General features: G+C 46.7%; 1 protein-coding gene across 1 annotated transcript in view; it reads right to left on the bottom strand.

The window, feature by feature from the left end:
• Window positions 1-25390, bottom strand: part of AOAH (acyloxyacyl hydrolase) — a 101266-nt gene that overhangs the window by 48464 nt on the left and 27412 nt on the right. Inside the window, exons 4-7 of the mRNA XM_082192851.1 lie at window positions 17340-17406; window positions 14810-14909; window positions 9694-9750; window positions 797-867 (exon numbers count right to left, since the gene is read on the bottom strand). Coding sequence (XP_082048977.1) covers window positions 797-867; window positions 9694-9750; window positions 14810-14909; window positions 17340-17406 — 295 coding nt within the window. The remainder of the gene's footprint in view (window positions 1-796; window positions 868-9693; window positions 9751-14809; window positions 14910-17339; window positions 17407-25390) is intronic.

The following is a 25390-nucleotide window of genomic DNA, read 5'->3' as shown; positions in this document are numbered from 1 at the left end:
CAGTTTTTGAGAGTAACCCCATCAAACGCAGTGGGACTTACTTCTGAATAGACTGACACAAGACTGGAAATTCTAATCCAATTTCCAATAGTGAAAACTGAAGCAGGGTGGAAATGATTCTGGATAATACTTTTGCCTCTCTTTGACTTTGGCTCCACCTACAATTGGCAAGTGGCCCCTGAGAGACTACCCCCAAAAGAATGTGGCCCTTGATGTAAAAAGGGCTGTTTGTCCCCACTGTAAAGTACCCAGACATTGCCTCTAACTCACACTATATTTATTGCATCCATCCTTGATAATATCAGCTACTCTTTCGTGTGCTGGCATTAGCATCTTTAATATACAGGGAGTCAGTGACGTTTTCACGAAATGTGACATTACACAAATTTCGCATAAATCTTACCCTGCTGGAAAGGGTTTTTTTATAACCTGTGTGCTAAGTGGCTATTAACACATTTCCAGCTTCTAGGCCTTCTACGTATATAGTGGAACAGAGTCACAAAGCCAACACGGGCAGCAAGATTTAAAAGTGCACTAACATCAGCACATGGAGAACAAATGACAACATATCTATGAATACAGCATTTTGATCTGTAAGTGTTCAAAGGGCTCTTGTGGCACCAACATTATCCGGCAGATTATATCTCCTTTCTCAGAGAATATAATGGGGAGGAGTTTGAGAAGTGGTGTTTTGTGTGTGTGTGATATCTACCTTCTGCAGTAAACTAAAAATATATTTTAATCAATGGGTAGCATAAAGATTTATTTATTTTTTAAAAAAGAAAATAATACATACGATTGGATTTTCTCACACAGCCGCTTCAGAAAAGGAACTGAACACACGCCTGATAACCGATGAAGGTTTTCCTAGGAGGAGAAAAGCAAACATTGGAACTTAGCATGATTACTTCTTTCTCTGTAGGGGAGAACGGGGATCCAAAATGTGGGTTTGTCTCTGCCCATCTCACCACTGGCAGGAAGTCTCTAAAAAAACACTTAGAGGATACTTTGGGGGAGAGACAAGCCCCTTGCTCCAGTTCAACCTGTGCTTGAGCAAGCAACTGTATAGTCACAGAAGAACAACTAAGGAACAGGAGAGGAACACAGTGATTTCAAAGGAACATGCCCCTCTTGCTCACTTGCATGAAAGAAAAGGTTCCTACTGGCCCCTTTAACTAGTCCAGGTGAAGGGGAGAGCAGAAATAATCCTGAAATGGGCCGAGAAGGGAAGAAAAAATAGGAGGCCCCTGGACCAAAAGTCTCCTAGTCCTCTGGGCAACCCTCCAAGATTCAGCATCTGATAGCCTCCCCTCTACGCAGCCCCTGGGAGGGCCAGATCCCAGTTCTGCCTAGAGAGAAGGAACTTATCACACTAAGTACCAGCGTTTGCTTCTCCCATAGGGGAAAACTGGAATCCATGGTGTTATGTACAGTGGTGCCCCGCAAGACGAATGCCTCGCAAGACGGAAAACTTGCTAGACGAAAGAGTTTTCCATTTTGGAGGTGCTTCGCAAAACGAATCTCCTATGGGCTTGCTTCGCAAGACGACAATGTCTTGCGAGTTCCTGCTGTTGTTTTTTCCTTCCCCCCCTTTTTCTAAGCCGCTAAGCCGCTTATCAGCTGATCCGATCAGCAGATAAGCCGCTAAAAGCCGCTAATAGCGCTAATCCATCAATGGGCTTGCTTTGCAAGACGAAAAAACCGCTAGACGAAGAGAATCACGGAACGGATTCTTTTCGTCTTGCGAGGCACCACTGTACTGAGATGAATAGGATCCAAAAGGCAGCAGTCTGATTGGTCCTAGAACAATAGGATTCAGAATGCAGCAGTCTGATTGGTCCTAGAACAATAGGATCCAGAATGTAGCAGTTTGATTGGTCCACAGGAGCCACGCAATCCAGCTCCAGGTGGAAGGGAATCCACAACCTGATTGGCCTACAGGAGAATCCCGAAATTAGCCAATCACGTGGGACCCATTGTGTAAATAATGTATATAAAGCAGACATTCTTAGGGAACTTCCATTCCTCCTCACCACTATGGCTGAATAAAGAGAATGAAATGCACACTTGACTCCAAGTATATTTCAAATGATGTTGGATATATCTCAGCAATGGCCAGGTCAACCACCTATTTTACCAAAGGAGGCATTGACTGAGGTGAAGGTGTCTCACGAAGGTGGAAGGAGAGCATCAAGTGGTTGCTCTACACGGGTCACCCAGGGGCGCTAGCGTCCCAAATGCTGCCAAAGTGGGAGGGGCAGTGATTCCCAAGGGAGCCCACCCCCTTGGGACCGCCTGTCTGAGAGGGTGGATGTGGGCCTGAAGAAAGGGGTTGAGACCTTGAGATACCCTCTGACCCGCCTGCCCTAGGGGAAAGGGAAGGCTCTCTGGGGGGGCTTCTACCAGGGCCCCTTCCTCCCCTGCTCAGCACCCGGCCTCATCCTCGCCCTGCCCCTGTGAGGAGATCAGGGGCTACTCCAAGATGAGGAGTCTTCTGAATGGGAAGGAGAGGGAACCAGGGGGGCTTTCCTGAAGCTCCAGTCGGAAACCGCGGAAGCCATGTCGGACGTTCAGCTTCCAAAAATAGTTCGCAAAGCGTAACAGTCATTTCTGGGTTTGCGACTTTCGGGAACTAACATGGCTGTATTTCCAAATTCCTGGGCTAAACAGAATTCAAACAAATTCACAGCTGTGCAGAAAGTCAGCAATGGAAACATTCTTCTCAAACTTTAACACGCCTAAATTCTTAATTTTATGCTGGTGTTTGATGTACCTTACTTACCATACAAGCCGACCTTTTGATTGGCAAGTCCTAGGCTCTGTGGTTTAAGAAAAGAGATTTTGTGCTCCCAGCCTTCCTTGCTGGACAAGGCCTGCTTGCTGCACTGGCCCTGGAAGGTTTGTGATACTTGCACAAGATCTTGCAGGGACTCGTATGATCTCAGGAGAGCGTCCCAGAGCCTTCCAGAGTTGGCAAGCTTAGCAGGCCTTAGATCCAAGAGGAGGGAGGGAACAAAAACCTTCTCAGCACAAATGTTTAAAACCACCTTGGTGGTTGGGGCTATGTGTGACTGAAATTTCAGCTTGACCAACGTCAACATTCATATTCAAAAGCACAACAACTCTACCTTTAAAATATTAAAAAAGTAAAGGTAAAGGTACCCCTGCCTGTACGGGCCAGTCTTGACAGACTCTAGGGTTGTGCGCTCATCTCACTCTAGAGGCTGGGAGCCAGCGCTGTCCGCAGACACTTCCGGGTCACGTGGCCAGCGTGATGAAGCTGCTCTAGCAAACCGGCACCAGAGCAGCACACAGAAACGCCGTTTACCTTCCCGCTATAAAGCGGTACCTATTTATCTACTTGCACTTAAAGGTGCTTTCAAACTGCTAGGTGGGCAGGAGCTGGGACCGAACGACGGGAGCTCACCCCGCCGAGGGGATTCGAACCGCCGACCATGCGATCGGCAAGTCCTAGGCACTGAGGTTTTACCCACAGCGCCACCCGCGTCCCTCATATTAAAATATTAAGAGAGGAGAAAAATATTTATTTCCCTCAATGGGAAATGCTGTCATTGAAATAAGAGGCTTTCTTATTTAAAATGTGATTTGATAAACAGTGAATTTCATCTTGTATATGAAAACAATAAATTCATCTGTTGAAATTCATCACTAGGATATAAAAGGCATGAACTGCCCTCAAGCTATGAGGTTTTCATTGTTGGTGGGGTTGTATGCATGCAGGTATGCATGCCATAAATCTTTATGAATGTCCATCATTTGGGCATCCACCCTCAAATAAATCCATGGTACATGTATTCAATCATCTGAAGAGCCGATCATTTCAAAATCTGGGACCACTGTGATAAGCTCCAGGCTAGAACCATATAATTTGTCATGTTAAAAGAATAATGGCCCTTTGTCCATTTGCTGCATTTCATGATTTTGAAGCATATGAGGAGCACGGAAGAACTGTGAACTATTCACTTTGCACTAGGTTTGCTGCGAAAAAATGAAACAGGCACATTTTCCCTGATAACCTGACAGTGGAACCAGCATTACTGAGTGGAAGTTCCAGACAATACACTCAGATAACCATGCATACAAAGGAAAGAGAAAAATCCCATATGGCTTATATATTCCCTTTCTATGGGATGCAACACAAAAGGCACAAAAAAATTACTCCTATACTCAGTTACCATAGCAAAGCACCATGTAACCTTTTTTTTTTTTGTTCATTCATTGGCTGTCTTCATATAACCCTTCCACTATTACAGCACAGTACATTCTGAGACATGTGCTACAACCAGAATATGTAGGCATTATTTTTCATTACAGTAATTTGTATTTATGTATAGGTGTGTTTGTATGGAACACATAGGCGTACAGTTGTACCTTGCAAGACGAATGCCTCGCTAGACAAAAGGGTTTTTTGTTTTTTGAGCTGCTTCGCAAGACGATTTTCCCTATGGGCTTGCTTCGCAAGACGGAAACGTCTTGCAAGTTTGTTTCCTTTTTCTTAACACCGTTAATACAGTTGCGACTTGACTTCGACGAGCAACTCATAGAACTCGGTGTGGTTGCCTTTTTTGAGGTTTTTAAAGACTTTGGTGATTTTTGAAGCTTTTCCAAAACTTTCCCGACACCGTGCTTCGCAAGACGAAAAAAATCGCAAGACGACAAAACTCGCGGAATGAATTAATTTCGTCTTGCGGGGCACCACTGTAGTCAGGATTTATGTTGGGGGAGGGCAGCACCGAGTTATCTTACGCAATAGTCCGTTAAGTATTTTTATTTATTTACTTGATTTAGGGGGCGCAGCCCCCCCACCCCCTGGCTATGCCCACTATTTTACCAGCTCATGTGAACATAACCTCCAGGATATATTCTTAAAGCCTTCGGGGCGGCTGTGGATTTTTGGAACATGAAAACGTGCTCGCTTTTCAGCTTCAGACTGAGTCGTGACATTTTGCATTGTGCTATGAATCCTTTGAAATTAAAGGCAGCTCAGATAGGAAGACAAGCCAATCTGGAAACTGTGCGGGAGGAGAAACTCCCACTTTGAATAAATATAAAGCACTGCATCCCCCCCCCCCACATTCACTGACATACTTATGTCTAAACCCATCTGTAAGTAGCATTAAAAAAGTTTCCCTTTTTCGGCTTGGAATTTTTAAGTAGATTAAAAATCTACTTCTCAAAGTTGCATTAACATCAAACACTTCACATTTTTGACAGGCACCGCTGCTAGTCTACTCCCTCCCACACATCCCAAAATGCCACCAGCGTTGCTGGGAAATTGTCTACTGAAACCTTGGTTTACTTCAACTACTCCTTGACCTGCGTTTTGCAGGAGCCCAGTGGCGTAGCGTGGGTTGTCAGCACCTGGGGCAAGGCAAGTAATTTGCGCCCCCTAACCCATGGATTTGCGCCCCCTAACCCTAACCCCCAGATGTTGCGGCCGGTGCGGCCGGCCCCCCCCTGCACCCCCCACGCTACGCCACTGCAGGAGCCCTTGTTGGAGCTTTCCTTAAAACCGGGCCTTGGTCTGTTCTGGATGTTGCTACTGTCTGTGCCCCTGATCTCTTCTCTGTGTGGCTGTTTCAGACCTGAGCAAGGATTCAAATCCAGTTCCCCCTAGTTCAGCTCTCTGTCCATCCACTATATTTAAGTGGCCCCACAGGCAGAACTTCTTCTGCATGGGCTGAAAAAAATGGGAAAAAAGCTTTATCTTCATTTGCTCAAAAGGCAAAGTGTCTGCCATGAGAGAAGATGAGGCCCCCTCTGACCATGTTGCAAAAGAGCATCCACGGTTCTGGTGCTTCAGAAGATGACAAGTTGGAAATTCACATAGCAGCTTCCATGTGAAGCTCTGGAAGCAACACTTCTGGTCCTTAGTCACACGACCTCACCATTGATGTAACATAAACTTGCCTTATGAGGCCACTGTTCCATTGAGCTCAGTATTGCCTACACTGACTGCCAGTAGCTCCCCTGGTCTTGGACAGAGTCCTTTTGAGCCGAATCTGCAGATGGCAAGTCCTGCAGTATAAAGGTATCATCTGAAAAGAGACTAAGGCCCCATCTGGATTATACAGCCAAAACAGCGTCATACTGCTTTCCCCAAAGGAAATTGTGGTTTCTAAGGGTGCGGAGAGTTGTTAGGGAACCCCTATTCCCTTCACACAGCTACAATTATCAGAGTAGATTTAATAGTCAATAGCCTTCCCTGGGGAATTCTGGGAATTGTAGCTCCTTGGGGGAATAGGGGTCTCCCAAGACTTCTGAGCACAAGCATTCCCAGGACGTGGGTGGCGCTGTGGGTTAAACCACAGAGCCTAGGATTTGCCGATCAGAAGGTCAGTGGGTCGAATCCCCATGACGGGGTGAGCTCCCGTCCTTGGTCTCTGCTCCTGCCAACCTAGCAGTTCGAAAGCACGGCAAAGTGCAAGTAGATAAATAGGTACCGCTCCGGCGGGAAGGTAAACGGCGTTTCCGTGCGCTGCTCTGGTTCACCAGAAGCGGCTTAGTCATGCTGGCCACATGACCCGGAAGCTGTACGCCGGCTCCCTCGACCAATAAAGCGAGATGAGCGCTGCAACCCCAGAGTCAGTCATGACTGGACCTAATGGTCAGGGGTCCCTTTACCCTTTACCTTTAAGACTTCTGAGGACAAGCATTCCCAGGATTCTCTGGGGGATACCATGACTGTTTAAGGTGGTATGAAACTTCTTTCAATTTATAGTGCAGACGGGGCCCAAGCTTTGGCTGTGCAACTTCTGCTGCGTTCCTGTTTCATCCCTCTCCCTCCAAGCAATTTATGGCAGCAAAGCAGGTAATAATTATCTGAAGATGCTCACATGCCTCCAGCTGCTTCTAAACTTGAGTTGAAAATGCTTATTTACAGGGTGTTGTTTATTGCCCTGGCATCACTGTTCAGCATTAACCTAGGGATTAATTAGAAATCTACATTTTTACATCCGCGACCAGCTTCACAGCAATAACCTGGGAAGAAGCAATATCATAATTCCTTTGCAAACAGCAGAAAAAGAAAGAAAAGAAAGCCATTTGCACTGCAATCAAATACCCACAGAAAACAGGGAGCAAACCGTACAGCTCAGCTGAAACATAAAAGTGAAAGTATATCTAGCCCGAAGGCAAACGGATTTGCTTTCCTCCTATGCTACTAGGTAACATGAGATCAGCATACCTGGAGTTCAAACAGCATCTTCCCATGCAATGTTTTACACCCTCATCTCAATTTTAAAGGCAGTAGTGAATACCTAAGCATGGGAAAGTAATGTAGAAATTGAGCAGCACAGGAAAATGCTCCCATGGTGGAGATACTGGGAAGGGACATGAAAGGTCTCAGGTGAGAGCTGGGAGGGTCAGACATTTTCTGTGTTGGTGCCATGATTTAGAGCTATTTTTGGTTAGAGTGAAGATTCTTTGTTTTTTATTTTATTTTTTGTATTTTACATACCCTGCTGCTGATCTTTCCCTCCCTTATTTTTTAAAGGTAAAGGTACCCCTGACTGTTAGGTCCAGTCGCAGACGATTCTGGAGTTGCACGCTCATCTCACTTTACTGGCCGAGGGAGCCGGTGTTTGTCCACAGACAGCGTCCGGGTCATGTGGCCAGCATGACTAAGCCGCTTCTGGTGAACCAGAGCAGCACACAGAAACGCCATTTACCTTCCCGCCAGAGCGGTACCTATTTATCTACTTGCACTTTTACGTGCTTTTGAACTGCTAGGTTGGCAGGAGCTGGGACCGAGCAACGGGAGCTCACCCTGTCACAGGGATTCGAACCATCGACCGTCTGATTGGCAAGCCCAAGGCTCAGTGGTTTAGACCACTCGTGTCCCCCCTATTTTTTATGTTGCTGCTATTATGAGAATTTGCATTTATTTATGATGCCCCTGATGAGGCTCCCTAGGGAGAGCATTGCACGAACAGGAGCCACCACAGAAAAGTCCCAGTCATGTTTTTCCCACCTTCCGGGTCTCTGGTAGAGAAGGAACACAAAGAAGGTCCTCAGATTATGATTGCAGGGTCCCGGTTGGTTCATACGGGGAAGAGGCGATTCTTGAAGAACTGCAGTCCTGTGGTGTTGAAATATACTCAGAATCGCAAAGTGATTTCATGCTCTTTATTCAGCTCATAGTGGTGAGGAGGAATGAATGAAAGTCCCCTCAAAGTATCTGCTTTATATACATTATTTACACAATGGGCTGCACATGATTGGCTAATTCTGGAATTCTACTGTAAACCAATCAGGTTGTGGATTCACTTATAACTGGAGCATGATTGGGTGGTTCCTGCCAACCAATCATACTGCTGCATTGTTCTTGGACCAATCAGACTGCTGCATTCTGAATCCTATTGTTCTAGGACCAATCAGACTGCTGCAATTTGGATCCTATTGTTCTAGGACCAATCAGACTGCTGCATTTTGGATCCTATTGTTCTAGGACCAATCAGACTGCTGCAGTTTGGATCCTATTCAACTCAGTACATAACAGGTGTTTAAGGCTTTTTAGGTCAAAACCAGCACTCTGAATTGGGCATGAAAACTAATTGGCAACCAGTGCAGTCATGCCAGGATTGATGTCATATTGCATTATACCACTGCTGTTATCTATTTCCTCTGCTTATAATTGCATTTATATAGCTGTTTTGATTCTTATATTGGACGTATATCATGTTTTGTATTGACTTTGTGGTGGTCTATGTCATAAACGTCTCCCCTTTTTCTGACAATGGGAGATATGGAAGTTAAATGAATAAATAAATAAATAAATATATAGAACAAAATAAAATAAAATTAAAAAATACCATTGGTCCACCTATCTCAGCAATGTTGTGTCAGAATTGAGCCAGTGTGGTGTAGTGGTTAAGAGTGGCAGACTCGTAATCTGGGGAACCGGGTTCGATTCCCCGCTCCTCCACCTGCAGCTGCTGGGTGACCTTGGGCCAGTCACACTTCTCTGAAGTCTCTCAGCCCCACTCACCTCACAGAGTGTTTGTTGTGGGGGAGGAAGGGAAAGGAGAATGTTAGCCGCTTTGAGACTCCTGAAGGGGAGTGAAAGGCGGGATATCAAATCCAAACTCTTCTTCTTCTTCAAATCCAAAAAGGTGAAGGCAATTTTTCTCCATTGAGCTAAAACTTAGGCCATAGCAAAATAAATAAACAAACATATATAAATTGGAAGGAAGAGCACAGCTCTTCTCCCAAGGGAAGGAACATTTGGGATTTAAGATTTTAGGCGTGATGTTAAACTGGAAAACCACTATTCTTTACATACTGTCAAAACCGGAGTAAGGAGAAAAGGAGGGGGATAGCAAGTGCAGAGCACTGGATCCTTGCCAGGGATAAATGTCTGTAATTGACAATTTCTACCTGAGAATCTTTCAGCAGAACATTTGAAGTTCCTATAATTAACTCCCCCGACACCTAGACATCTCTTTTGTGTTTGATATATATTTTTATCTTGGGTCCCCATTTCAATATCTTTTTTTGTTGTTATTCCTTTATCCTTAATGGTTACATTTTTCTTCACACAGCAGTAAAAGCAAGGCTTTCCACAATGCTTAATGTTTATTCAGGAACATTTCTGAATATTTTATATTCATCTGGCTTCAGACTTAACCAGTTCTGATTAGGCGCAATCATGGTGAAAACAGCCTTCCTTACCTTGAGCTGATTTGCAACCATACTTTCTGATTCCTTTATAGCCACACTGAAGCCCATCTAAAACAGAAAAAGAAAGCAGCATATTATTCCTATTGACACTCTGAAAATTCCTACCTTTTGAGGCTTAGCTGGGCAGGGAATAAAGAATGTGTCTGCAAGGGCACAATCAATTGTCTCTTTCTGGATCCACCATCAATTATTTGATTACCTTCCATCACATTCCATTTGTAAATGTTCATTTATTTCTCTGCAAGCCCTTTTTGTTTGTCAATGCTAGGGAATATAAATCTGCTTAAGGCTGACGGTTCATATCCGAAGTAAGCTTTGCTAGCCACAGAAAACAAACGTCTGTTGGGTGGTATTCAGAGATTAGATTTTGGAGTGCGCTTACGGGAGTTTGTGAAAGTATGCTCAGTGAGACAGAATCCCTTACACAGTGGTGCCTCGCAAGACGAAATTAATCCGTTCCGCGAGTCTCTTCGTCTAGCGGTTTTTTCATCTTGCGAAGCAACCCTATTAGCGGCTTAGCGCTATTAGCGGTTTAACGGATTAGCGGCTATTAAAGGCTTAACGGCTTAGCGGCTAAAAGGCTATTAGCGGCTTAGCGGCTTAGCGGCTTAGAAAAAGGGGGGGAAGCGGGAAAAAATCGGAACACTCGCAAGACGTTTTCATCTTGCAAAGCAAGCCCATAGGGAAAATCGTCTTGTGAAGCAGCTCAAAAATGGAAAACCATTTCGTCTAGCGGGTTTTCCGTCTTGCGAGGCATTCGTCTTGCGGGGCACCACTGTACCAGAGAAGTGGGGAACCTCTGGTCTGCTAGATGTTTTTGGACACTTCCCATCAGTAAACTTTTTCAGCAGGGGGCTGGTCCACTGTCCCTCAGACCTTGTGGGGGGCCAGACTATATTTTGAAAAATAAATAAATGAACGGATTCCTATGCCCCACAAATAACCCAGAGATGCATTTTAAATAAAAGGACACATTCTACTCATGTAAAAACACGCTGATTCCTGGACCGTCTGCAGGCCAGATTTAGAAGGCGATTGGGCCGGATCCGGCCCCTGGGCCTTAGTTTGCCTACCCGTGAGGGTCACAAGCTCCCCAGCCCTCCCACGGTGAAGTATCACAGGCTACAGCTGCAGTAAAAAGCTTGTCCATTTCCCCATGGAGGTAAGGAACTATAAATTAAATTCACTTTCACCTCCACTTTTCCTACACGGGGACAATATCTCCATGCATTAAAATGAAAGAACCTATGGAGTGTTCAATGTAGGAATCAGAATCTTCATCAACACTCACTGGATCTGCTCCAAACTGGAAAAATAAGAATAGTAAAGCACAGCTTACACAGCAGGCCACCTGGATTTAACTGGAGTGGGCAAGGGGACTCATTTTTAATCTGCAGACATCTCTAGGTACTTGTCAACAGCTCTACTGATCTGTAAGAAGTGCCCTGCACAGAGTCCACAGGGATCTTGAAACCACATTGTGATTTCATCCAGCAACTTGTTCACGCATGGCCTAGTCCTGTGCAACAGCAAGTACCTGTCAATACTCTTTACTTTATTCTTTCACGTGCTTCCAAAAAGTCTCAGCCAAAATTTGGTTTTAATTATGGAAAGGTAGATTCTAATCTTTGGCCCCATCTGTGCCATATGTTTAAAGAGGTATCATACCACTTAAACAGACATGGCTTCCCCCAAAGAACCCTGGGAAATGTAGTTTCTTTAGGGTTTATGGGTGCTGAGAGTTCTATTCCTCACAAAGTACAATTCCTTTTATTCGCCCTCCCAAAGTGCTGGCTCCACCCCCTTTGGGTAGCCAATCAGAGAGAGTCTTCAGCCCTCTGGTGGGATTCAGAGGCACTGCAGCACCAGACTCTTCTGTCCGTCACACCGTCCTACTAATTAAGATGGCACTGGTAATGGGCCACTTACAAGAAAGTATTAAAGGAAGGATAATGATTTGGTTTTAGTTCTGCATCACCCTAATCACATTAGACTGGACAAATGTAATAAGGAGCCAACTGGAGTTGCTTTTTAGTTGTTGCCATTTTGGTTGTTGGGAAGTGCAAAGTACTTCATGACGTTTTTGTGGAGCTTCTCCAAGAAACAGCTTTATGGAGAATAAGATGATAAAGAGCGATTAATAGTGGGGGGAAATCATACTATTATTATATAACATATGACACAGCATCATACGATGCTGATGGTGTTTTGTTTCACACAACTTATATTTTATTATGCATTAGCTTTATTATATCGTACCCTGCTCTGAGATTATTTTTTAATGAAGAGTGGGTTAGAAATCTAAATAAATGAATAATCATAAACATTTCTGCGCACTCTGCCTAATGGAAATAATTAAAAGAGGACCATCTGTTTGTTTACTATGGCCTTCTATAATGCAGAAGAAGAATGTAATTGTTAGCTTTCAATCCAAAGCGCTGAAAGGCTGAAGACCACTTTTTGAATGAAACTATTGGAATACGGGGCTCACTTTCTCCTTCTTGTTTTTATTTGGCATGGCCAGCTGGGTGAGTGGCTAGGGGCCCGCCAGACCAGAGAGTTGCAGCCTCCCGTGGCAGCCTGTTGCTACTCTACCAGTGGGCTGGCTGGGCTGGCTCCATCCCTCGGACCTGGCACAAGACTCTTCCCTCTGACCCTCAGGAATGGTGGCAAAGGAGGTGTTAGAGAGGAGGAGAAGGTGGCCTCAGTCGGCAGCTCTCTATTCCCACCTCTTCTCCCAATGTGAAGCTATTTCCAGTTAGCGTTCCTCAACAAGGATGGGAATTCGGGACTCAGCATGACAAAGCAAGAAGGCGCAATAGCTTTAGGGTTTTGTGACAGTCTTGGCATTTCCGGGGCAGTTGGAAACTAAGATGTCAAGCTATTTCAGAGAAGAGACCAGGCCAAAATGGATGCGTAACGGAACAATAACAAGAACAGTTTAGAACAGTAGCAGAGCTGACTGCCTCAGTCAGGACATATGGCTACCTATACAGTGGTACCTCTGGTTGCAAACAGGATCCGTTCCGGAGCCCTGTTTGCAACATGAGCAGAATGCAACCCGCGTCTGCACATCAGCACACGCGCGGACCACGATTCGCCGCTTCTGCACATGCACTGGACGTCATTTTGAGCATCTGTGCATGTGTGAGTGGCGAAACTGAGAAGTAACACGTTCCGTTACTTCCGGGTCGCCGTGGAGCGTAACCTGAAAAGATTTAACCTGAAGCCTCTTTAACCCAAGGTATGACTGTAGTTGGAATAGCAACATTAATTTCCCACAGTTTTTCGAGGGGAAAGAAGCCACACGTGTACAGCTATGAATGCAAAGTCCCTAGATCACACATTTCAGGTCTTGTGTGGAGGAAGGAAGGGGCACAAGACCAGTCCTGAACCGTAGGAAAAGAGTCAACAGAGCAGGTAGTAATAATATGTGAATTAAGCCATAGTCCTGGGTATCAAAGAATGTTTGATGGCATGATCTCAGTAGGTGCATGATAAGGTTTTGCCTTCTAGGCCATGACACAGGCAGCTGGTTACAAGCAAAGCAGATTTGTATAGGAAATTATCTACCGCTTTTGGGGGGAAGGTGCTATATGTTATTCTGTTCAACGTTTGCTGCCACTGTGTAACGTCTGATTCTGTCAAATGTCACACTGCAGCCTGCGAACGAACCACGAAGCAAGTGAAATATCTCTCGCCAGAAGGGAAGGCAGGGAAACAAAAGTTCTCTTTCTGCTTGAGTGCTCAGATTGCCTAGTCATTTGGATGGCCGGAATGGCAGGCCCTAAGAAATGCCGAGCTTCCCAGCGGCGGCAAAGAGACTGCACAAATGCCTGGAGCTGTCCCCATGAATCAGACACTGCAACTCTTGTGGTGTGATCGTTATTTCAATGGTACCTACATCCATTCTGAATATTTTATTAACATGCCCATGAGCCACGAAGGTTTAATTCCACTACAAAGAGCAAACCAAGCTATTTTAAAGAATATTAAAAATTGCCTTGTTGCCTTGGATCAAAGATCATGCTTTTGCATTTTAAAACATCTAGCCAGTTGCCTCTGGAAGTCTCACAAAAGGGACACTGCTGTACCCTATAGCATTCCCCAACAGCTCTGAAATGGAAGTATATTGCCTTGGAACAAGGGGATTCCACTTAGCAGTCATGACCAGCAGTTGTAGATTGACCTCCCCTCAGTGGACTGAGTTCCTCTTTCTCTTTTTTCTGGCATCCAATATAGTTACCCCCAGGGCTTTTCCAGCTGGAACTCCCCAGAACTCAGTTCTGGCACCTTTCGGGTGGGTGCCATTACCATTCTAAGGGAACGAGGGAGGTGCCCATGGGGAATTCCGGCACCTCTTTTTCTAGAAAAATAGCACTGGCCACCACCATACTGACAGTTTGCAGACTGGCTGGGAGGTCAGCCTATATCACTGGTTGCATATGGTTCTTCTTCCCCCATCACCCCACTGTGGGCACAAAGGAAGTCTTCCCAAAGAACTGGGAACCCAGGTCTGAATTCAGAGTCTACACAACAAAGATCCTTGCATCCGCTGCATCTTTGCTGATCTCAGAAGAGTCTGTGTTTTCAAAGATATGGAAAGCTATTCTATCTCTTCTCCAGTAGAAATGCCATTAAATAGAACTGATATGTGATTCGCTATAAATTTAACAGTTATGCTGTTCTAGAAATAAAATGGTATTTGCTAGCCCAACCTTTGCTGGGAGTGACTTTGAACCAATCACTATCTCCTAGCCTAATCTACATCACAGGGTGTTGTGAAGATTAAATGGAGGGAGGCATGGGACCTTGCTAAGCTTCTTGGAAGAAAAGTAAGGGGGGAAATGGAATGAATGAATGAATGAATGAACAAAAAGGGATGCAAGAAAGGTAAAGTACAAGCATGAAGAAAGCTACCAAGTAACAGGTGCAATCTTTAACGCATTTGACCATTGGCTTAACCTACCAATGCTTCATTCAGATTAAAAGTGGTTCACTGATGTATCAGTGGTTCTGAGACTGAAAGAGTGATGCCCTCTTTCTTGGATAGACTCTTATGAACAAGAAATTTAAAGATGGCCTTTCATTTTCCAGCAGAACTCACCTTAGGAGGGGGGTACAGGTGACAAAATGGTTGACCTGGCTTTTGTTTGCACAAGCCAATGGAATGGCACACCACATCTGGATTCATTTTGTGCTCCATCCTGAAAGGAAATGATGCCGAAAAGCAAAGACTCAGTTAGGTTCTTTTGACTAAATACCAGCTCCTTCAGTGGAAATGTAAATCTTAAAAAAACAAAAACAATTTAAGATCCATTTTAATATAGGCCCGTTTGACCATAGCTCAGTGATTTGGACTGGGTTGTGATTATTTTCAGCCCTAGATTCTAAACCTTTTTGCAGCAGTGGATAAATGAAACAGCAGAATGGCTGTCCCTATTTTAGCAAATTACAGAGAAGACAAAGACTAAAAGTGTACCACGGATTTTCATATTGGTGGATCTCAGTGATCCTCTTGACTTTTACCAAGCCTTGGTCAGACTTGCTGTTGAATGTGTGCTATATTAATCAATATGATATTACTGAATTACTTGATTATAGAAGAACTGCTTCATTTTTAGGTTATGTACTCAAAAGATATATAATTACATAATCACCAAGTTTTCACTTCACCAACACTAACCTGAAAGGAGGTTACATTAGCTTACAAGGCTCTGAAATGCTGGGATTAAGGTCAGAAATTGGAAACAAGAAGAAAATTACATTAACTGCAAGCTAGGTTAGCTAGAACAGTTCAATTTACGTTCACCAGCAGACCATTAATTGCTAAGCAACTCCATTGTCAAACGAGAGAGCACAGAGCTGTGTTACACAAACATCCTCTTATATTTTAGTGCAACACAGAGGATCCTCAAACATGTGTTAGGTATTGCACACATGCACATATCTGGGGAAGGGGGTAGTTCAGCAGCAGAGCAGTTGCTTTTTCATGCAGAAGGTTCCAGGTTTGATCCTTGGCATCTCCAGGTAGGACTAAGAGAGATTCTTGTCTGAAACCCTTGAGGGCCTGACAGCCGCTGCAGATAATACTGAGCTAGATCATCCAAAGTTCTGAATCGGTAAAAGGCCGCTTCCTATGTTCCTATGGTCCTATTTCTAAGGTCCTTCCCCCTACAACAGTGGTTTTCAACCAGTGTGCTGTGGTGCCCTGGGGTGTCTTGAATGATGGTCAGGGGTGCTGTGGGCAACACTAGCCTCTGTCCCTCTTTGCTTCCCTCCTCTGATGTCTTTGCCTCCCAAAGGCTTGCACAGCTGTTTGTTGCAGCAGCCCTGGCTACAAGCTCCCCAGGTGAATGGTGCCTACAGAGCTCACCCAGGGGTGCTTGGGCAGGCTAAAGAGGCACCTCTATTTGGGGCTGAGAGAGAGGGGCAACTCAGAGGCCGGGGCGGCATCTGCGGCTGCCCAGAGGACTCCCAAGGTGAGGGGAGCAGAGAGAAGGTTGAGGACACACTCCACAAGCGAGGGTTTTTGAAAAGGGATGAGAGGCTGCCAGCTCTGCAGGCAAGGGGTGACCAACTGGGCTCCTGAGCCCCCCAGGGATGCCACAGAAAGAATGTAGTTGGTCAAGGGAGCCATGGGCTCAAAAGGTTGAAAACCTCTGCCCTGCATCATTGGCTTCCTTGGTGTGATGCAACCTTATTTAAGCTTGGTTATGTCACACAGGTGGCGCTGTGGGTTAAACCACAGAGCCTAGGGCTTGCCGATCAGAAGGTCAGTGAGCTCCCGTTGCTCAGTCCCAGCTCCTGCCAACCTAGCAGTTCGAAAGCATGTCAAAGTGCAAGTAGATAAATAGGAGGAAAGGTAAATGGCGTTTCCGTGCTCTGCTCTGGTTTGCCAGAAGCAGCTTAGTCATGCTGGCCACATGACCCGGAAGCTGTATGCCGGCTCCCTTGGCCAATAAAGGGAGATGAGCGACGCAACCCCAGAGTCGTCTGCAACTGGACCTAATGGTCAGGGGTCCCTTTACCCTTTACCTATGTCATTACTGGGACGCGGGTAGTGCTGTGGGTTAAACCACAGAGCCTAGGACTTGCCGATCAGAAGGTCGGCGGTTTGAATCCCCACGACGGGGTGAGCTCCCGTTGCTCAGTCCCTGCTCCTGCCAACCTAGCAGTTTGAAAGCACGTTAAAGTGCAAGTAGATAAATAGGTACTGCTCCGGAGGAAAGGTAAACAGCGTTTCCGTGCGCTGCTCTCATTCGCCAGAAATGGCTTTGTCATGCTGGCCACATGACCCAGAAACTGTACGCCGGCTCTCTCGGCCAATAAAGCAAGATGAGCGCCGCAACCCCAGAGTCGGTCATGACTGGACCTAACGGTCAGGGGTCCCTTTACCTTTACCTTTTATGCTATTATTATGGTTCCTTTTTAAAAAGTGAAGGAGAACGACTAACCCAGAAAGATTTTGAAAGGTATAATAAAGGTAAACAACCAGCAACTTTACAACGTAAATAAAATGATGGATGAATCTGGACACCTGTCAGGCACCAACTGGGAATGAATATTTTAGCCTCTGTATAAAATGGCTACTCAGCATACATATTTACTTATTTATATGACGCGCTAATACTCACAACTTAATTATATGTGGTCCAAATATTTCAGCAGTCAGAATGCATGCTCCTTGTAAGTGCAACTTTTCTGGAAAACAACACATTTAAAAAGTGAGTGCATATACTTAAAAGACTATTTGAACACATCAAAATGCCATTAAGAAGCCAAGAGATTCCCTGCAGGAACAGAGCAAGAGTCTTTCTAGTTCAGCATCCTGTTTCATAGAATCAAAGGATTGTAGAGTTGGGAGAGATCCTGAGGGTCATCTAGTCCAACTCCCTGCAATGAAGGAATCTCAACCAGATCATATATGACATATGGCCATCCAACATCTGCATAAAAACCACCAAGGTGGGAGAGTCCGCCATCTCTCATGGGAGCCAATTCCACTGTTAAACAGAAAGCTCTTCTTGTTTAGTTAAAAACTTGAATCCATTGGTCTGGGTCCTAGCCTCTGGAGCAGGAGAAAGCAGGCTGGCTCCATCTTCCATGTGGCAGCCCTTTAAAAATTTGAAGATGGCCACCATATCTCCTCTTTGCCAGGCTAAACATACCAAATTCCCTCAACTGTCCCTCATATGGCTTGGCTTCCAGACCCATGATTATCTTGGTCACCCTCCTCTGCACACATTCTACCTTGTCAAACGCCTTCTTAAATTGTGGCTTCCAGAACCGGACACAGGACTCCAGGTGTGGTCAGACAAAGGCAGAATAGAGCAAGACTATGACTCCCCTCAATCAGAAGACACTATACTTCCGTTGATACAACTTTCAGCACTGGCCTGTTGCACATAGCTGTCAACTTTCAGATTTGAAAATAAGGGATCAGCAGCCTCACCTGTCCTGGGGACAGTCTACGGGATATTTAACAATCTGGGATAGCAGTGGAAAGCAGTGGGAAACGGCGCTGGAATAAGGGAATTTCCCACGAAAAAAAGGAAGGCTGACAGCTATGCTGTTGCAGGAAGCTTCTAGGGCGGTTTCTGTCAATCCAGAATGTCCTGCTCAAAGCAGGATATTTGCGTGGTATGTCTTCAGTGCTCAGTTAGAGCAAATGGCAATTCGTATTTTCTCCAGATTGATGTTTGCTTTGATTTAGAGCTAAGGACCAGGCTTTCCCTGGGAAAGGAGCAGAGCAAGTGGAAAACTACTCATACCTATTGTGATGGGATGATGAGCTGCTTGTGCGTAAAATCGTAGTCCCTCAGAGTTTGTGCAACCCCACAAACCTCTGTGTGTGACAGAGCTCCCCAGACATGTCTGCTCTAATCACTTGCAGATTCCGACAGTGATTGTTTTCGGAATCGTTTCCAGCATAAGAGTTCCTTAACGGAAACACGTCTTCTGGACTCACGGCGTGACAGTTTCCGGCGAGGCATGGGTCTCCCTATGGGAGCTTCAGATACCTCCCCACTGTTCTCGCTGGAAGTGTCTCTGAGCCCTCCCACCTGCTCGCATTCCCTCAGAGATCCACTCCTCCCCCTGCTGGTTCCTGCTTCAGCTGTTGATTCTCTCCCAACCTCCCTGAGCCCCTCCACCACCTGTTCCTCCGATGGCAGTTCCCTGACATCCACCTCCCCTCCAGGGCCCCCCTCACCCCCTCCCGTTTCCTCTCCTCTGGGAGGTGAGGAGGTAAAACCCCGAAAAGAACCTTCTTCATCTTCAGACGTCTCGAACAATTCCCTCCATCGATCGCCGTCCTGGCTCGCTGAATCCTCCTCCTCCTCGGAATCTGTGAACCCCTCCAACTCCTCTTCTTCGTCGGTGGTGGCAAAGTATTCCCTCCGGAACCTCGCTACAGGCTGAGGTTTACGTGGGAACCTCTGACGAAAAGTTTCTATTAAAACCTCGTCATTGACATCCTCATTGACATAGAGAGAACCAATTGGGATATTTTCGATCGTTCGGACCTGGAGGAGTACACGGCGGCAGTACTGTGCTATATCAATCACTGCACAGACACTGTCACAGTAAATAAATCCATCCGGTTTTATCCCAATCAAAAACCCTGGATGAATGGAGAGGTCCAGTGCCTGCTGCGGGAAAGGAACAGGGCTTTCAGGTCGGGCGAGGTGCAGCTTTACAGTGTGGCAAGAGCAAACTTGAAGAGGGGTATTCGACGGGCAAAACTGGATTATAGGCAGAGGATTGAGGATAATTTAAGAAGCAACAACATAAGACAGATGTGGCAGGGGATTCAGCATATTACCAACTACAAACCTAACCTTGGCGCTGTCGACGGTGACCCTTTGCTGGCGGAGGAGCTTAACCTCTTCTTTGCTCGCTTCGAGAAGGAGCCACCTGAGACGCCGGTATTACAGCCACCAGCCCATAGGGGCCCCTCATTCACTGTAGAGGAGCACGAGGTGAGACAAGTATTGAGGATGGTGAATCCGAGGAAGGCGGCTGGACCTGATGGTATCACTGGAAAGGTGTTGAAGGGCTGTGCGGATCAGCTGGCGAGGGTCTTCACTAAGATCTTCAATAAGTCCTTACACCAGTCTATTGTCCCACCCTGCCTGAAGTCGTCAACTATTGTCCCTCTGCCTAAAAAATCCACAATCAGTAGTTTGAATGACTACAGACCAGTTGCACTGACTCCAATCATCATGAAGTGTTTTGAGAAACTGGTGCGCCGTCATATTACTTCCTGTCTTCCATCAACTTTTGACAACTACCAGTTTGCATACAGGGCAAATAGATCCACAGAAGACGCTATCACCACCACTCTCCATGCTGCTCTGTCCCATCTGGAGCGGCCGAGGAATTATGTGAGGCTGCTGTTTGTGGATTTTAGCTCTGCTTTTAACACTATCCTCCCCCATAGACTGGTGTCCAAGCTAGAGACGATTGGACTCCCCAACTCCACCTGTCTCTGGGTTTTGGATTTTTTGTCAGAACGTTCTCAGAGGGTTAGAGTAGGGTCACATGTGTCCACAGCCCTTAGCCTTAACACCGGCTCACCACAGGGTTGCGTGTTGAGTCCCCTGCTCTATGCTCTCTATACGTATGACTGTACAGCCATCTACTCCAGCAACAAAATCATCAAGTTTGCTGATGATACTATGGTGGTGGGGCTCATTTCAGGAGGGGATGAGTCCGCCTATCGGGACGAGGTGGAGCGGCTCTGTGTTTGGTGTGGAGAGAACAATCTGGCTCTTAATACGGCTAAGACCAAGGAATTGGTGGTGGATTACAGGAAGAAAAAGGCGGACATTCAGCCCTTGTATATCAACGGGGAACGGGTGGAGAGGGTGGCGGAATTCAGGTTTTTGGGAGTGACTATGGATCAGGGCATGACTTGGAGCGCAAATACCACTGCTCTGGTGAAGAAGGCCCAGCAGAGAATTTATTTCCTCAGACTTTTAAAAAAGAACAATCTGAGTGAGAGACTGCTGGTGTCCTTCTACCGAGGCTCCTGCAGCTGGTGAATAGCACCTTCCGGCCAGATTTTAACAGATTTTAATATTGTAGGAGCCCGTTTCCTGAGTGGGATATATGCTGGCACCAGGAACAGAGACATATGGTCGGACTGGCCCAAGTGTGGCAGCTGTAAAGCCCTATAGCCGTGATTTACATTCGAATAAACTTTATCCAGTGTCTTATCCCCTCTTGTGGGGCATTGGTTCTCCAGTTGTACAGCTAGGGAGAGGAAGGTGCTCCAGAAGGTCATAACCACAGCCCAAAGGATTATTGGTCACCCTCTCCCACCTTTGGAAGAACTGTACGGTTCCCGTTGCCTTAGGAAAGCAAACAACATCCTGCAGGATCCATCTCACCCGGGATACAGTCTGTTTGCACTACTGCCTTCTGGCAGGAGGTATAGAAACATCAAGTCAAGGACAAACAGACTAAAAAACAGTTTCTATCCAAGAGCTGTGGCCTTTTTGAATGCTGTAACTCGATAGTGAGACCTGGGAGTTTGATGGGTGTGGGTGTGGGTGTGGTTGGAAGGTGGTTTGTTTGGTTGTTGCTGTTGTTTTGCTTTTGTTGTTTTTAAGGGATGGCATCCAATTTCGTTGCACTTGTGCAATGTTGCACTAGTGTAATGACAATAAAGAATCTATCTATCTATCTATCTATCTATCTATCTATCTATCTATCTATCTCTGCCCTGACCCAGGTGTTTTCCGACTCCGGTTCCCCTTCCCACATTACCAAATACTCTACTTGATCTCCCTTCCACCTGGAATCGAGGATCTCCGCTACATGGTAGCTTTGTTCCCTTTCCTCCATTGCTGGTCCCCGAGTGACCCTCCCTTCTCTGTCCCCTTTATACAGTGACAGCAATGACCTGTGGAAAACTGGGTGCAGCTTCATGTGGTTCGGTAACCAGAGTCTGAAAGCCACTGGATTGACCTGTTGTGTGATTTCAAATGGGCCCAATCTTTTGGGTCTTAACTTCTTACAACCCCCTTTGAAGGGTAACCCTTGGGTTGACAGCCACACTTGGTCCCCCACCCTAATGGTTTTACCTTCTCTCCTGTGTTTGTCTGCCTGCCTCTTATATTCCTCCTTGGCCCTGTCTAAGTTAAGTTGGAGCTGGCGATGGATCGCTTCCATTTCTTCTACGAACTGTTCGGCAGCTGGAACGCTCCATCTCTCCCCTTCCCCCCCTGGGAAAGCCCTGGGATGGCACCCGTAATTAGCCAAAAAGGGGCTCATCCCCGTGGACACGTTCTCCGCATTGTTGTAGGCAAATTCCGCCAATGCCAACTTCTCCACCCAATCATTCTCTCTGTCATTAACATAACACCTCAAATATTGCTGGAGGATGCCATTGGCTCTTTCCGCCTGCCCATTGGTTTCAGGATGCCGGGCAGTCGAGAAATTAACCTCTACATGCAGTAAGCTCATGAGCTTCCTCCAGAACCTGGAAGTAAATTGTTTCCCTCGGTCTGAAACCACCCTCAAGGGGGCGCCATGCAACCTAAACACATTTTCTACAAACAATTTAGCTGTTTCTTCTGCCGTGACCGCATGTGAGCAGGCTATAAAGTGTGCCATTTTGGTTAACAGGTCTACCACAACCATGATGGCTGTTTTCCCTCTGGACCTTGGCAGATCAGTCATGAAATCTATGGCCACTGCTTTCCATGGTCTTTCTGGTGTGGGTAGCAGTTCTAATAACCCTGCCGGCGCCCGCCTTTCCCCTTTGGCTCGCTGGCATTGGTCACAACTCCTCACATACTCCCGCACGTCTTCCCTGACCTTGGGCCACCAAAATTCCCTGGTCACCAGCCACATGGTTCTGTGTTGCCCAAAATGCCCCGCTGTGGGGCTATCGTGCAGCTGCTTGAGTACCTTCCCCCTCAACTCTCCTTCAGGTATATATAACGCTCCCTTGTAGTACAACGCCCCGTTTCTCTCCTCAAAACCTCCGGGTTTATCTCCCTCCCTCCTGAGTCCCCTGAGTTTGTCCTGTGCGTATTCATCGTTCTCCGTTCCCTCTACCAGTTCTCTTTGCCCCACCAATGCCGCCCCACACACCCAGCGGTCCTCTGGAATGACATGTCTCTCTTCGGGTGCTCCCTCCCCCTCCAAATATTCAGGTTTGCGTGAGAGAGCGTCTGCCCTAACGTTCTCTGGGCCTGGCACATAACAAATCTCAGAGTTAAATCTGGAGAACTCCTGGGCCCATCTCAACTGCCGTTGGTTGAGCACTCGTGCCGTTCTCCAATACTCTAGGTTCTTGTGGTCAGTGCACACTTGCACCTTATGTTGTGCGCCAATTAGCAGGTGCCTCCATCTCCGAAAAGCCTCATGAATAGCAAGAAGTTCTCGATCGTACACCGTGTAGTTCCTCTTGGACTTGTTCAGCTTTCGCGAAAAAAAAGCACACGGTCTCCACTCTGACTCCTCCTTCCCTGGCTGCAGAAGAAGCACCGCCCCTATGGCTCTGTCTGATGCGTCTGTTTCGACTCTCATCTTTTTTTGTAAATCCACATGCAGAAGTTGTTCTTCAGAGGCGAAGGCCCTTTTTAGCTCCTCAAAAGCTCGCTCCGCCTCCTCAGTCCAAACAAATTTCTTCTTACTGCTGAGACAGTCCGTTATGGGCGCCGTCAGGTGGGCAAAGTTTCGGATGAACTTACGGTAAAAGTTCCCAAACCCTAGGAACCTCTGCACATCCTTCTTTGTTTTGGGTGTTTTCCATTCCAGCACTGCCTGGACCTTGCCGGGATCCATAGCCAATCCCTTGTCTGACAGGCGGTACCCCAGGAACTCCACCTCCTTGGTATGAAACTGACACTTCTCCAGTTTCACCCACAGCCGGTTGGCTAGCAGCCTGCGCAACACTTCTCTGACGTCTCTCACATGCTGCTCCTCATTCTCAGAATACACCAACACGTCATCCAGGAAGGCCACACAATTCTTGTAAAGCAAAGGCCCTAGTACGTGGTTCATCAGCGATTGAAAGCACGCCGAGCCTGCTTGTAATCCAAATGGCATAACGAGATATTCAAATGCCCCCAAAGGGGTGAACATGGTGGTTTTCCATTCATCCCCTTTCCTTATACGTATCAGATTGTATGCCCCCCTTAGGTCCAGCTTGGTAAAAATCTTTCCCTTCCGCACCCTGTTCAAAATGTCATCTATTCTAGGCATGGGAAAGGCCAATGGTTCTGACACTGCGTTTAAGGCCCGAAAGTCACACACAAGTCTCGGCTTGTCCGTGTTTTTTTTATCCACAAAAAACACTGGACTACCTCCCACCGCTCTTGACTCTCTGATGAAACCCCTCCTCAGGTTCTTGTCAATGAACGCTCTTAGCTCCTGCATTTCTCTGTCTGACATGGCATACAACTTGCCTGCGGGGAGCTGCGCCCCAGGCAGTAAATTGATTTGACAATCAAAGGGTCTATGCGGAGGTAGTTGGTCAGCTTCCCTTTCGCTGAACACGTCGCTGAGATCTGCGTATTGTCATGGTACCTTCACCTTCTCCGTTACTTCTGTCCCTGCTAGGGTAGCTTGGGCTCCTGCTGAACCCTTTCCCTCCTTGCAGTGTTCTAAGCAATGTGCGGAACCAAAGGAAACCACTCTCTGATGCCAGCCCACCAGTGGATCATGTAACGCCAGCCAGCTCATCCCCAAAATAATGGGAGCCCCTCCCAAGGTGGCCACATTAAACGCTATCAGTTCTGTGTGCCTTGCCACCTTCATTATCATTGGGACGGTCTGCAAGCTGACTTCCCCTCCCAACAGCTCCCTGCCATCGATCGTGGTCACCTGTAGGGGGTTGCTTAAAGGGATCGTCTGTATCTGGTGTTCAGCTGCAAACTCTTTGCTCATGAAATTGCAGGAGCTGCCTGAGTCCAACAGCGCCTTAATCTTCAGAGGGTATCCGTTTTGCAACTCTAGTGACACTTCTATCACTAGGGCAGGTTTGGGAGGTTCTGGCGTGGGCACTTTCACTGCTCTTTGGCCTGGCTGCTGTGCCCCGACGGTGGCAGCCAGGTGTTGGCTTTTACTTGCTCCGATATCTCCTCCACTCCTCCCTCAACAGCTCCCACCATCCCTTGCCATTCCTTCCTCTGGGGGCAGACTCTGGCAAAGTGACCTGGCTGTTGGCAGAGATAGCATTTCCGGGCGCCTTTTCCCTCCTTCCTCCCCCCTTCACTGGGCTTTGAAACTGCGCGCACGCACGCTGTTCCGATTTCCATCGGCTCTGCCGGCGGGAAAGCTGGCTCAGGAATGTCTGGAATGCGGAACTCCTTCCAACGTTCCCCTTTACTTTCCCGCCTCTCCAAGGCTCTCGCCTCCTGGCGCGCTCCTATGGTCAGCGCAGATTTGGTCAGCTGATCCATAGAAACCGCCCTGGGGCTCCGGGACAGTTCGTCTTTCACAGCCGAAGAAAGACCTTCTTCAAATAGCATCTGAATGGGTGCCGCCGATAAGTCCCACCCCAATCTGTGAACCAGCATGGTGAACTCAGTCCAGTACTCACGGACAGATCGGCTTCCCTGCTTGCAAGCCATTAGCTGTCTGCGCACCACTCCCTCCTCAATATCGCTGGAAAATATGAGATCCATTGCACGAAAGAACTTCATGGTGTCCTTTAGGACGTCATTAT

This window comes from Podarcis vaucheri (assembly GCF_965113315.1).
Source record: "Podarcis vaucheri genome assembly, chromosome: 12".
NCBI classification, from domain to species: Eukaryota; Metazoa; Chordata; class Lepidosauria; order Squamata; family Lacertidae; genus Podarcis; species Podarcis vaucheri.
The sequence above is the reverse complement of the archived record's forward strand: the minus strand, read 5'-3'. Positions and strand labels throughout refer to the sequence as shown.